General features: G+C 37.9%; 1 protein-coding gene across 1 annotated transcript; it reads left to right on the top strand.

Annotated features, from left to right (window-relative positions):
* The first annotated feature begins 2572 nt into the window (after positions 1 to 2572).
* LOC311291574 (uncharacterized protein) lies at positions 2573 to 13331 on the top strand. Its single transcript, XM_084410655.1, has 2 exons — positions 2573 to 3414; positions 11210 to 13331. The coding sequence occupies exons 1-2, from the start codon at positions 2574 to 2576 to the stop codon at positions 11899 to 11901; spliced, it is 1533 nt and encodes a 510-aa protein (XP_084266781.1). The 5' UTR covers position 2573; the 3' UTR covers positions 11902 to 13331.
* The last annotated feature ends 292 nt before the right edge of the window (positions 13332 to 13623 follow it).

Below are 13623 nucleotides of genomic sequence, written 5' to 3'. Positions count from 1 at the left end.
GTCGCATCTCTTCAGCCAGGCATTCATATAATATTTTTAATCTTACAGTTCAAATTACAATCCGGCCTCTAGTTAATAAACGCCAGAGGAGAACTGGCCCCCGACTGAGCCTGGGTTCTCCCAAGGTTTTTTTTTCTCCATTGGGTCACCTGATGGAGTTTTAGGACACTATTAGGTCACTTGATGGAGTTTTTCGGTTCCTTGCCACTGTTGCCTTTGGCTTGCTCAGTTGGGGATATTCTGGGGATATCTAATTGGATTTTATCAATAAATTCCACTAGAAACAAACCTTGTTGTATTATTTTAATTTAATACTGTGAAGCTGCTTTGATACAATCTGTATTGTGAAAAGCGCTATACAAATATACTTGACTTGACTTGACATTCTGCTAATGACGTCAGCATTCTGACGTCATTGACATTTTAAAAGACTTTTTAAACCAAATAAGTGGCTCTAAAAAATCTAACACCCAGCAATGTGTAATTTCTTTGCATCTCCTTTCGAATACAACATTCAAATTACTAGACAAAAAATTATATCCTGAGAAAAGTGGATTTTGAGGGTTTTTCGCCATAGACCTCCATTCATTCTGCACTCGCTCGCGAGCGCCCCCGCATGGACAGAGACGTGTTACTGCAACCAATCCAGAACCCGGAAGTAAGCAGAGAGTGCCAATTCTCTTCCTATTAGACATTCTCTGATAATACTAAAAGTTTTATCAGTCGTGTATGTATGTGCAGTCTGCACTAGGCTAGCTGAGAGGAGGAGCTTGAGCTCTGTGTGCTGTGTGGAGGAGACTGCATGTGACAGAGCCTTATGTATTTTTTGTTGATTTGTACAGACAAAACCGCTGTTCTGCCTTCATTTAAAGAGCAACCAGCAGTTGGTCAAAACGGTATTTATTGTTTGAATTTCGTAATAAAAGTGACAGAATCTGAGAGCTGAGATTTTTTTTTTATATATCATAAGTAACTAGGGTTGCCAACTTCAAAAAAGAAAAATGCGGGACAATCGTGGTTCTTTACAGGAAAATGCGGGACACTCAAAATATTTGTACTGTATCACATAGCCTATGTCATTTCAGGTCCGTATGTGTTTAAAATGTTCTCAGATATAAACACATTTGTTTTGCTTTACCTATTTATGTACAATTTAATTCTAAAACGAATTTTAAGGTCACACAAAAAAGTCACATACCATAGTTCAAAATAATAGCATTTATCTGAAATAGGAAGCTTTTGTAACATTATACACTACATTTGAAAGAAATTAAAGAAAGTGATAGCATACTTTTCCCTCAGGAAGATTTCATGTTTTCTTGCATTGGCTGGATGTTGGACTCATGAACAATAATCACGTTGTTTGAATTCACCAAAACGGATTTGCCGAAATTAAAACTTATGTTGTCTTTCATCCACATAAGCCAAAAATACATTTTCTGGCTTTTCTCAGTCTAGAAAGCTCCAAATTCAAAAGTTTCTTCACATTTCTTCTACTTAAATGACCTATTTTAAATACACATTCATCTTCCCAGAGGTGAAGTATCCCTTTAATGGTAACATAATACACTGATGAATGAGCGCTGCTTTAAAATGAACATTCCTTTAAAACAAAATGTATTTGACAGATTTTCCTTTTCTTAATGGCATAAACAAGCTTTACTCCCTTGAAACTTGAACTGGAATGTCACTGTTTCTGTCACTGCGACTTCCCGAACAGGCGAGCACGTGCGCGCACAAGTAAAATTTTAAATTGAGGATGCGGTGCATAGCGATGCATCGTGATATCGAATTGAATTGAATCGATGACATGATAATCGCAATCAGACCGAACCGTGAGACCGGTGTAGGTTCACACCCCTACTTGCTTCATTTCTAAATTAATCAGTCATTATGAACAAATCGTTTGAATGAATGATTCAATTAATCACTCATTTAGACATGGACTTGCCGCCAATTACTGGAGGTTTTATTTTCATGTTTATTTATCCATGACAGGCCCGTACCGAACAAAACAGACTCAGCTAAATATTGTTTCATTATTGTTATCAGAAAAATCCTAACAAATATCGAGATATAATTAAAAAAATATATATTGCACACCCCTAGGCAGTATTATATAAATGTTAATATTACATCAAATATTTGTCATTAATAGTGCCCTGAAAATAATCGTTGAAAGATCAATGTACCTCATTCATGCAATTAATTTATGAAAACACACCAGAATTATAATATTTTATAGCAGTTGTCTATTTCTTTATTTCTTTTATTTCTTTATTTTTCAAGGATAACCCCTTGAGATGCACCATCTCATTTTCGAGGGGGTCCTTTACATTACAAAGAAACCAGCAACAAAATGGAAAATCATAATTAAAGTAAATACTACACAAGACTATAAGAAACATTTAAATACAGTAACATTCATACACACACTATTACTACTATTACTACTATTAATCGTCTACTATTACTTTCTGCTATTACATCAGGGCTCACTTTCATATTTCTCTCTTCAAATTGTTTGTCTGTGCTGAAAATGAAATGAAACCTTTTCTTTGATTTCAGACCTGATGGAAGTGAAGGAGGAGAGTGAAGAACTGAGTGAAGTGAAGGAGGAGAGTGGAGAACTGAGTGAAGTGAAGGAGGAACATCATGTCAAACCTGGAGAAAAACCTTTGAGTCGCTCAAAGATTAAAAATACACTTTTAAAGAAAGGAAGAGCCAAGAAATCTTTCACCTGCACTCAGTGTGGAAAGAGTTTCCCACGCAAACATAAACTTGAGTGTCACATGAGAGTTCACACTGGAGAGAAGCCGTTCACATGTGATCAGTGTGGGAAGAGATTCACACAATCATCAAACCTTAAGAGTCACATGAAAATCCACACTGGAGAAAAGCCACATATGTGTGTTCAGTGTGGAAACCGTTTCAGATGCAAAAGTAATCTTCATGATCACATGAGAGTTCACACCGGAGAGAAGCCGCTCACGTGTGATCAATGCGGCAAACAATTTCATGGATCATCAGACCTGAAGAGACACCTGACAGTTCATACGAAGGAGAAGCCACATTCATGTTCTGTGTGTGGAAAGAGTTTTTCACTGCAGCAATATTTACATGCACATCAGAAAATTCACACTGGTGTGAGAGAGTATGTGTGCTTTGAGTGTGAGAAGACTTTTATTACAGCAAGCCTTTTAAAACAACACCAGAGAATTCACACTGGAGAAAAACCTTACAAGTGTTCACACTGTGACAAGAGATTCAGTCATTTATCAAGTCTGAAAATACATGAGAGGATCCACACTGGAAAGAAGCTGCCCTCATGTGATCAGAGCGGATCTAGTTTCAGACACAAACCAACTCTTAGGCATCACACGAGAGTTCACACTGGGAAGAGGCGGGAGTCAGGTGTGAATCACAGCATTATTCATGATGTTTCATGCCCTCCGCATACAGCCATTCTAACATTAATGGCCTATTTTAACGAGTGCATAATCTAAAGCAAAAGGTCTTTAAATAACAAAAAATACTGCGCCATTTACTGTAGACCAGGTTTTTGTTGGTCAATGGCTCAGTCTATGTCAGTTTCCTAATAATAGCAACTAGGGGTGGCACGGTACATGAAAAAACATCCGAACCGTTCGGTTCGCTTGTCTCGGTTCGGTGCGCGTGTGCGTCGCGCGGTTTGCACGGTTCGACGCATGCGCAATGTAGCCTCGTGCCCGTGCTAATACAATGCTAAATCATAAATCAGACATATGTAGAATTACATTACAATGTCCAGCAAACGATTTATATAGTACACTGAGTTTACCTAGACATTTAATGAGATCTACTCCACTATATGTTGTTTTTTTCATGTGAATAAATAGGCTACATAGATCGACTATTCCACGTAGCCTAATGGTCCAGTGGCAGAACTTGCCAAGCGTATCAAAGGTTCTGAGTTCTAATCTGCGCTCGTATATATTTTTTTCTTTATCAAAACCGATTATGTTTATCAGCGGTTGTATATCAAGCAGGAACCGATTTGTATGAATTTTGTTTTATTATTTAATCGGAACGAGTAGCCTTGAGTCTCCTCAATGGCTTGAAGCGCGCGTCCGAGTGATGAATGTGCGGCCGCTGCGGTGTGTGCGCGAGCCACGAGAACACTGTATCAGCACCACTGATCGCAACTGCAACGAGCACTTTGATCACTTGATTAAAAAAACACATTTCAGCGCTAAATTGCTTCTTATTTAACAAACGAATGAAACAAATACTTTGCTAGTTAACTGGAAATGTTTTATTTATTTGTATTGGTACACCCGTGCTGCAAGATAATATCAACCCTGGCAAAAAATGGTGGGGACATGTCCCGCCTATGATGACGAGACACGAGGATAAATTGACAAATAACGGTCCAACACAGCCCACGTAGCTCTACAGATGATGGACCTCCAGGGCCACTGAAAGTTTCCTCAGGGTGACTGCTCACTCATATTACTTCAGAATGGGAAATGAGAAGCTGCGTTTTGCAAACACACCCCATTTATGAAATAAATAAATAAATAATTAGATAATTCAGGTATATATCATATGCTGAAGTAAATTTTTGGAGTGTTAAAGATTAAAAGAAAAAACAACAACATGAACCGTACAGAACCGAAAACCGTGACCCTAAAACCGTGATACGAACCGAACCGTGGGTTTTGTGAACCGTGCCACCCCTAATAGCAACGCACCAACAATGCGCCTGAACACACCTCGTGTTCAGATCAACACACCTATGGGCGAACAAATGGATGAAAATGCATTTGCTATTTCAACAACGTGGAGCAGGACGTGAAAATGATAAATGCGTCGAGCTGAAACTAGCAAAAAACACTGTTATCCAAAATGGCTGCAGAGCTGAAAGTTTGTTTGAGCTGCACCCTCTACTCTACACACGTGAATTAGAGATGTGCGGATGGGCTATTATTTCATCCGCAACCGCATCCCAAAACTTATCATCCGCACCAACATTTTTTTACCAATTTTCAAAGCCACGCTGATTGTTTTAATGTCTATGGGCGATGCAAGGCGCTGCTGACGCGAGCCGCGAGCCGCGAGGCTAGAAAGCTCTTGCCTGCTCTAGAAAGGAGACTGATCCAATGCAGCTAGACATGTGCCGGTATTCGGTAATGCGATAAATCGCGGTAATGAATATGCATTATATTGTTATCGCGGGCACTTCAAAATACCGCGAAAATATGAATAGAACGCGCATTAACTTATTTTCCATCAACCACTTAAACAAACACTGCGTATATTCTGTGTAAAACACGTGCGCACTCTGATGTAAACAATCCCCACATGAAGCACATGTGCATGCGGCGCAGTGCGCACACTCTAGTCTAATGTAAACAATCCTCACATGGAGAAGAAGCATGGCGGAAGGAGGAACGCTGACGACGATTTATCCCCCTTCTAAAAGCAGGGCTGTCAACTCTACACATTCAGCGCGAGACTCACGCAATTGACACTTTTCACACGTTCTCGCGCCACACATCCCTTTTCTCACGCAGAGAAAAATCGCGGAGCAAAAGAGGACACGGAGACCGACAGACTAGACCAGGGGTGGGCAACTTCGGTCCTGGAGGGCCACTGTCCTACAGAGTTTAGCTTCAACCCTAATCAAACACACCTGAACAAGCTAATCAAGGTCCTCAGGATTACTAGAAAATTACAGGCAGGTGATTTTTTCAGGGTTGGAGCTAAACTCTGTAGGACAGTGGCCCTCCAGGACCGAAGTTGCCCACCCCTGGACTAGACAGAGTAGGTTACTTTTGATATAAAAACAATTCTCACCTCTCAGGTTCTGTCCATTTTATTACGAAATTCAGACAATAAATACCGTTTTGGTGCTTGTAAATGTGACGTGACCGATCGCTGTAGCGCCTCAGTTCAAGTAAACCGATCATCTGTTACCTCTTATTTAAAGATACAGTACAATTTACCAAAAGGTATATGCCTCATACATAATATCGATCAATCAGTGTTTTTCAGCCACAGAAAGAGGTCAATAAAACTGCAGGTGAACAATTATGTCACAGAATGTTACATTTACCTCAGGAAAGCCATTTAATGACCAACACGTTAGTTGACTAAAAAAATAGCTATAGAGAGGAATATTTTGCTAAATATGTGCACTGCATTACATTTGTATTATATTTTTACTTGTGTCATAATTTTTATTATAATGAAAACCAAATTATATTTAATTAAATTTTTAATAATACCAGCTGATAGGGCTCTCTGTATGTTTACAGCATTATGTAATATATTTTTTCTTGAGAAAAATTAACATGTAGGCTATCTACTGTAGCCCACCTAATATTTATCCAAAGAGTCAATATTGAATCAAGATTGAAATCTAATCCCAAGAATTGAATTGAAATCGTGAAAATTGTGTTAAATTCTGTTTAGTTACCAAATGTTTTGACAATCACAATTACACCTATTGTAATGCAAGTTGTTGTTTTTCTACATTCTCCGAACTCCGTCTCCAATCAGCACACAGGGACAAAAATAAATAAATAGCCTAAATAAAACGCACATCGGCAAACCTGAGCTTACCTGACTAGGTTACTGTACAATTTTATCTTTGTAATAAAAAACGCAATTTGGCACATAATTACAACATGCTGCTATTTAGCCTACTACTAATTAATGCCTATTGCAATTTATTATTATTTTTTGCAAAATGAAAGAGCGCTCGGATAAAATAAGTCATTCACATTATAGGCTAATTAACTCTACGCACTGTCATGTCAGCAAGCAAGCAAGCAAGCCCAGCCCAGTTGAGAAAAAGTAATGCAAAAGTAACATAATGCATTACTTTTCTTAAAAAGTAACAAAGTAACACAATTAGTTACTTTTTAAGGGAGTAACGCAACATTGTAATGCATGTTGAAACGTAATGCATTGTAATGCAGTTCACGACAGTGTCCTTAATCAAATATGTTTAATAGTTCTCATAATTCAGAAACGTGTCAGTCTCAGAAACGTGTCTCAGAAAGTCTCAGAAACATGATTTTTTGCGTATAATACCTTGAATATCAGACTGATCTCATGAAATGGCGTATGTATGACACGCCAATTCGTATTTCCATTTTTGGCATGCTATCAACACGCTTAATCGCTTTTCAGCGTGTTTATCAACGCCGTTGACTTAACGTTACATTACTGTATATATAAATATATATGACCTTACCCAACCCCGTCCCTAAACCTACCCGTCACTGGGGTTAATACCATTTATGAGTCTTCCCCTACCATCCTAGGAAAAAAAAATATTGCTCCCCAGATGTAGATATACATTTTGCTCCGTTTCGCTCGGACATTTAACGGCGTACACCAGGCACGGCGTCATGGGTGGGCCTGACGGGCCTGGGCCCACCCACTTTTCAACAGGCCCACCCAAAAAAAAAAAAAAAAAAAAAAAAACGTAATATATTCTAATTTTGTCAAGAATTATAAAAAATCGTCAATAAGCTCATAATTTGTACTAAAATAGTCTAAATGTTTAGTTTTAAAAACAATTTAAAAAAGCTGGCTATGTCTATTTGGATGTTTCTGCGCAAGTTCAGCAGACAGTGAGGTTCGGGTTTGTTCCGATCAGAGCTCGTGAGCGGAGAGCGCATCTCTGAATATTCCGCTCCGCTCACTCATTCCGTAGCGTCGCTCGCTCAACCCAGAATGGCCTGCTGGTTCGAAAATATGTGGAATAAGGGCTGCCTCCAACAAATTTTATTTTTTTCTAGTCGACTAGTAGTTGTTAATTTAAGCCATTCGTGGACAAATCGCCCCTTTATATTAATTTAATTACTTAGGCTATCCTACAGGATAATAAGCGTTATGACCGCACGCATAAAGCTTGCCACAAAGAACCAGTTAAAGTAATTATGAATGTGTCTAAATTAGCAAGGAGACATTTAATTGTTTAGTAATAAACTGGTGTTTTCTGTGTCGCTGCAAAGATGAAGTTGACAATGCGGACTCTCCATGAACGCCAGAGAGAAATGCACATTTCATATGGATTAGGCTACATAATCAGAGAGTAGCCTATTTATTTTGGTTTGAATATTTTCGTTTAACCCTTGTGCATCAATTTAAAAATGTCCATGTCAAAAAACGGTCATAAAAAGTTGAAGCTTGGGAGCACAGACTTAACTTTGGTATCATTTTAAAGAATACCCTTGCCAGATTATTGCTGAAGTTAAATCTTTTTTATAAGTAAATCCAAAAAAAAGTTATATAGGTTTAAGTTTATGAAAATTATTTATGAATATTATTTTATATAAAATATATATTTTATGAAACAAGTTGAACTCTAAAACGGCTAGAAAATCAAAGCCATAAATCTAAATAAGTTGTGTTCCAAATTTGAGGTTGATATCTCAAAAAATGAGCTTTCAGTAATATTTTGTTTGGGCGCAGTACCAAACTGTCCCCATTGGATCCCAGCAAAACTCCTCTGGTCACACAGTGATTGGCTTTGTTATTTGCAGTTGAGTTTTTCTCTCTCAATACTACAAACACACACATGCACACAAACACCTTTTTTTTTTTATAACACACATACCAACCACACTCTGACATCCATACCAACACACCCACACAATTATCATTGCATAATTTATCCAACTGGCTCTATAATAGCTCAAAATTCATGCAGTTAACAGTAACAAAAAAACAAAAACTTACTCATAGGTCCAAAAGGGACAAAAATGTCCAAGTCAAAAAACTCTCATAAAAATGTTATGCTTGGGAGCAAATACTTAAGTTTGGTCTCATTTTAAAGAAGACCCTTGGCAGATTGTTGTTGAAGTGAAAAAAGTGAAAAACGTGCAACCAAATTTTTTTTATAGAAGTTTAAGTTTATGAAAAATATTTATGAACATTATAATCAATATTTTATATAAAATATATATAAGTATTTTGTGTAACTAGTGCAACATTTTTTTTTTCAAATGAAATGGGGGTGAAATAGTAGAATTACAATAAAAATAGACACCTGTGCCAAAATTAATGCAGTTAACATAAAAAAAAATAAAAAAAACTTACTCATAGGTCCAAAAGGGACAAAAATGTCCAAGTCAAAAAACTCTCATAAAAATGTTATGCTTGGGAGCAAATACTTAAGTTTGGTCTCATTTTAAAGAAGACCCTTGGCAGATTGTTGTTGAAGTGAAAAAATTGAAAAAAAGTGCAACCAAAAAAATGTTATAGAAGTTTAAGTTTATGAAAAATATTTATGAACATTATAATCAATATTTTATATAAAATATATATTTTATGAAACATTTGGAACTCTAAAACTGATATAAATTCAAAGCCATAAATCTAAACAGGTTGTGTTCCGAATTTGAGGATGATATCTCAAAAAATGAGCTTTCAGTAAGATTTTGTTTGGGCGCAGTACCAGACTTTCCCCATTGGATGCCAGCAAAACTCCACTGGTGAACACAGTGATTGAATTTTCGATTTGCAGTTGAGTTTTTCTCTCTCAAATATTACAAGCACACACATGCACACAAACACTTTTTTTTTTATAACACACATACCAACCACACTTAGACATCCATACCAACAAACCCACACAATTATCGTTGCATAATTTATCCAGTTGGCTCTATAATATGCCGAAGCAGAAAACAGGAATAAAGCGAGTATTTGCTTTATAGGCCTAACCTGAAAAAATGGCACCATCTGATAAAAAATGGTAAAAATGTCAATTTTGAAGCCTTGCCAACAGAATGAAAGCCTATTAAAAAAGATTGCATCATTTTATAGTTAAACGGCACAGGGATTAAAAAATGCAGTTTTAATGGGTTTCAATGGGGACATTTTTGTCCTTAAGGTCCTAAGAGGAAGTATTTTGTGTAACTAGTGCAAAATAGATTTTTTAAAGAAAATGAAAATGAAAAATTCCAATAAAAATACACACCCGTGCCAAATTTTATGCAGTTAGCATTAACACAGGCAAAGTGATCAAAAAAACAAAACTGAAAAAGCCAAAAATGTCCTCAAGGATGCACAAGGGTTAAAAGTAGACATTTCAAGCTTTCTGTAATAGATAACCCATATTTCTCAAATCTGTGAGGCACAAGCTGAGTTTCGGCGCCCTCCAGTTCACGTGCAATGCAAGTGATCGTGCCGGCGCCTTATTACATTGTCTGCTGTATATGCTTCTTATTTATTAAATACGGAAAATTGATTGATAAAACATTTATCAAAATTAAGATACAATTTATACAAAACAAAAATCTTTTAAAAAGAGTTTTCTATAAAACAAAACTTAATGAAGTCGTCAAAATCATTTTTTACCAAAAACAGCGCTGTTGCTAGGAGGGCGCCAGCGCCTCTGCCTCGCGAGTGGATGATAGCCCTGAAGACGCCTAGCAATGATATACCTTTAGTGGTAGTATACCTTTAGTTAAGTTATACCTTAATAGTCTTCGTAGCGCGCTATGAGACAATGTTACCGGAAAATGCAGCCCAGTATGATGCGTATGATGCGTAATGGAGATTCCAAAGCGCTCTTCTTTGGTCAGAATCATGGAGAGCGATCGCGGATAGGTCTGTCCTATGCACCGAAACTTTTAACAATGCAACAAAATTATTAAAATCTATATTATGTATACGCACAGATAATATAACAGTAGGCTATATTAGTCAATATTTTTGCAGTATATATATCCAAGCAGTGATTGGATAACGTTTTTTTATTTTTTTTTATTTAACGTTTTTAATTTAAGGCCCACCCACAATTGGTCTGGCCCATCCAAAACTGGAATCCTGGCGCCGTGCCTGGCGTACACATACACGCGGAATCACTCTGACATTTAACAGCGTAGACATACACGCGGAAAATGACGGTTTGTTTCGACGTGAACATACACGCGGATAGCTCAAAATGTGTATAGATAACACGCCACTTGACTTGAAAGTGGCGTGTATGTTTACGCAAAGTCATGATGTCATGTTGTGAATATAATAATTTAAATATCAATGTACCTCATTCATGCAATTAATTTATGAAAACACACCAGAATTATCAATAATATTTGTATAGCAGTTGTCTATTTGTACTTTCTGCTATTACATTACTGCTCACTTTCATATTTGTCTCTTCGAATTATTTTGCTGAAAATGAAACCTTTTTCTTTCATTTCAGACCTGATGGAAGTGAAGGAGGAGAGTGAAGAACTGAGTGAAGTGAAGGAGGAGAGTGAAGAACTGAGTGAAGTGAAGGAGGAGAGCGAAGAACTGAGTGAAGGGAAGGAGAAACATCATGTCAAACCTGGAGAAAAACCTTTGAGTCGCTCAAAGACTAAAAATATATTTTTAAAGAAAGGAAGAGCCAAGAAATATTTCACTTGCACTCAGTGTGGAAACAGTTACACAGCCAAACATAATCTTGACATTCACATGAGAGTTCACACTGGAGAGAAGCCATTCACTTGTGATCAGTGCGGGAAGAGTTTCATACAAAAAACACATCTGACCGGACACATGAGGATCCACACTGGAGAAAAAACACACACATGTGATCAATGTGGGAAGAGTTTCGCACATTCAACATGCCTTAAGAGACACATGAAAATCCACACTGGAGAAAAGCCACATACGTGTGTTCAGTGTGGAAACCGTTTCACATACAAACATCATCTTGATGTTCACATGAGGATCCACACCGGAGAGAAGCCGTTCACGTGTGATCATTGCGGCAAAACATTTAATGAATCTTCAAGCCTGAAGAGACACCTGAAAGTTCATACGAAGGAGAAGCCACATTCATGTTCTGTGTGTGGAAAGTGTTTTTCACTGCTGCAAACTTTACATGCACATGAGAAAATACATACTTGAGGAGCCACACTGAAGAAAAACCCCACGTGTTTTCACTGCAGAACTAGTTTCAGACACAAATCATCTCTTAAACGTCACATGAGAGTTCACACTCGGAAGAAGCGGCTCAGGCTTTCGCTCTGAAATCACATTTGCTTCTCATTCTGAAGAAAGACCATATAACTGTGATCATTGCGGTAGACAGTTTCATTGGGCATCAGTCCTGAAGTAACACCTGAAGATTCACACAAAGGAGAAGATTAATTCGTAATATTACAGCAGAAAAGACACGGCAGTGTGTGTTTCAGTTTTAAGACTTTAGAAATTAGATAAATGCCAGGCAGTCTACTTGAGGCCCTGAGAGGACAAAGGACCTCTCTGGAAATTAACATTTGAACTCACCCTTGTGCACTATCGAGACAAAAGTCTCACCTCTGAATCATCCTAATCTACATTCCCTCTCCTCATCCCCCACTCCTTCTCTCTCATGCTAAGATCACCTGAATTCACCCAAAAATCCATAGGTTTAATGTGAATAATTATCATTGAGTATTATACATGTTTGGTATCATTTGAAATGTCTCAGTGCGACTGGTACAAATGTCTTTTTTCCAAATAAGTTAAACAAAAGGTAATAAGGTTTTTAAGAGTTTCGAGATAACTGGCACACAAGGTAGGGTACCAGGGTGACCAGATTTCTCAGAGTGGAATATGGGACAGACACAGAACCCACAGGCCCACAACACCTACTGCACACATACAAGTATTTACACTTAATAATATTGTTAGCTATGTAAAAATAAATAAATGTAGACTAAGACTTACATAAAATTGCAGATCAGTGGGAACAAGATGGTGCAACAGCATCATTCACTGTTGCCGTTTTGTGATTTTCACTGGAACCAATTTTTGCCAGCGTGCGTTTGTCTTTCAAGAGTTTATCATAAAATGCGGAGCAGTCCAGTCCGAAATTAATTCGTACGAAAAGCATTGCCTTCATTGTTGTTACACTCAGTCGAGATTTTTCATCCGTCCATGAACACGCGCGCTCCACAGGTGCAGATGTACCAGGCATGCATAAAACAAACTCCACAGCCAAAGATAAGACTCCAAAGTTGAGTGACTTGCTCCCCATCTCACTAAACACGTCTGTCCATCTATCAGAAACAGCCACCTTGTTTTTGTTCCACTCAGTGATGTGACAAGTGACAATGTTTTTAGCACAGGCCCACTCATCAAAGACCATGGTTTCGTCAACCGATGTGAGAGCAGGTATTCTTGAGAAGAAGTTGCTGAGGCGGCTCTGAATGTCTCTTCATTCTCAGTAGGACCCACTCTAGTTCTTTTGTATTCTCCAGTGAGCAGCTCCTATTATCAAGGTAATCCACTGATGCTGAGTAAAAGCTTCTCACTGCACAATAAAAATCATCAGCTTTTATGTCACCAGCTTCAACAAGGGTGTCTAACTGTGTTTTGATGTCAGAGGGAATAAATGATTCTTCCAGCCTGGCCTGCAAGACATTTCTCAGATCATAAATGTGCAAAGCCACTGATATATTGTCTTGCTCAACTGTCTCCAGATGCACGATGGAAAGCTGCAGTTTGCTTAAGTGCAAATCCAAGCCAAAGTTTTGTGCAAGGGTTGCTGAATGTGTCTCTTAGAAACTTTGGGCACTTTTCTTGAGAAGGAAAGTATGCACGTAGACCATAAAAAAGGTGCAGAATTCGTTCAAGAGCTGGACC

The sequence above is a fragment of the Rutilus rutilus genome, assembly GCF_951802725.1.
Source record: "Rutilus rutilus genome assembly, chromosome: 1".
NCBI classification, from domain to species: Eukaryota; Metazoa; Chordata; class Actinopteri; order Cypriniformes; family Leuciscidae; genus Rutilus; species Rutilus rutilus.
Note: the sequence above shows the minus strand (reverse complement) of the source record. Positions and strands in the feature narration are given on the sequence as shown.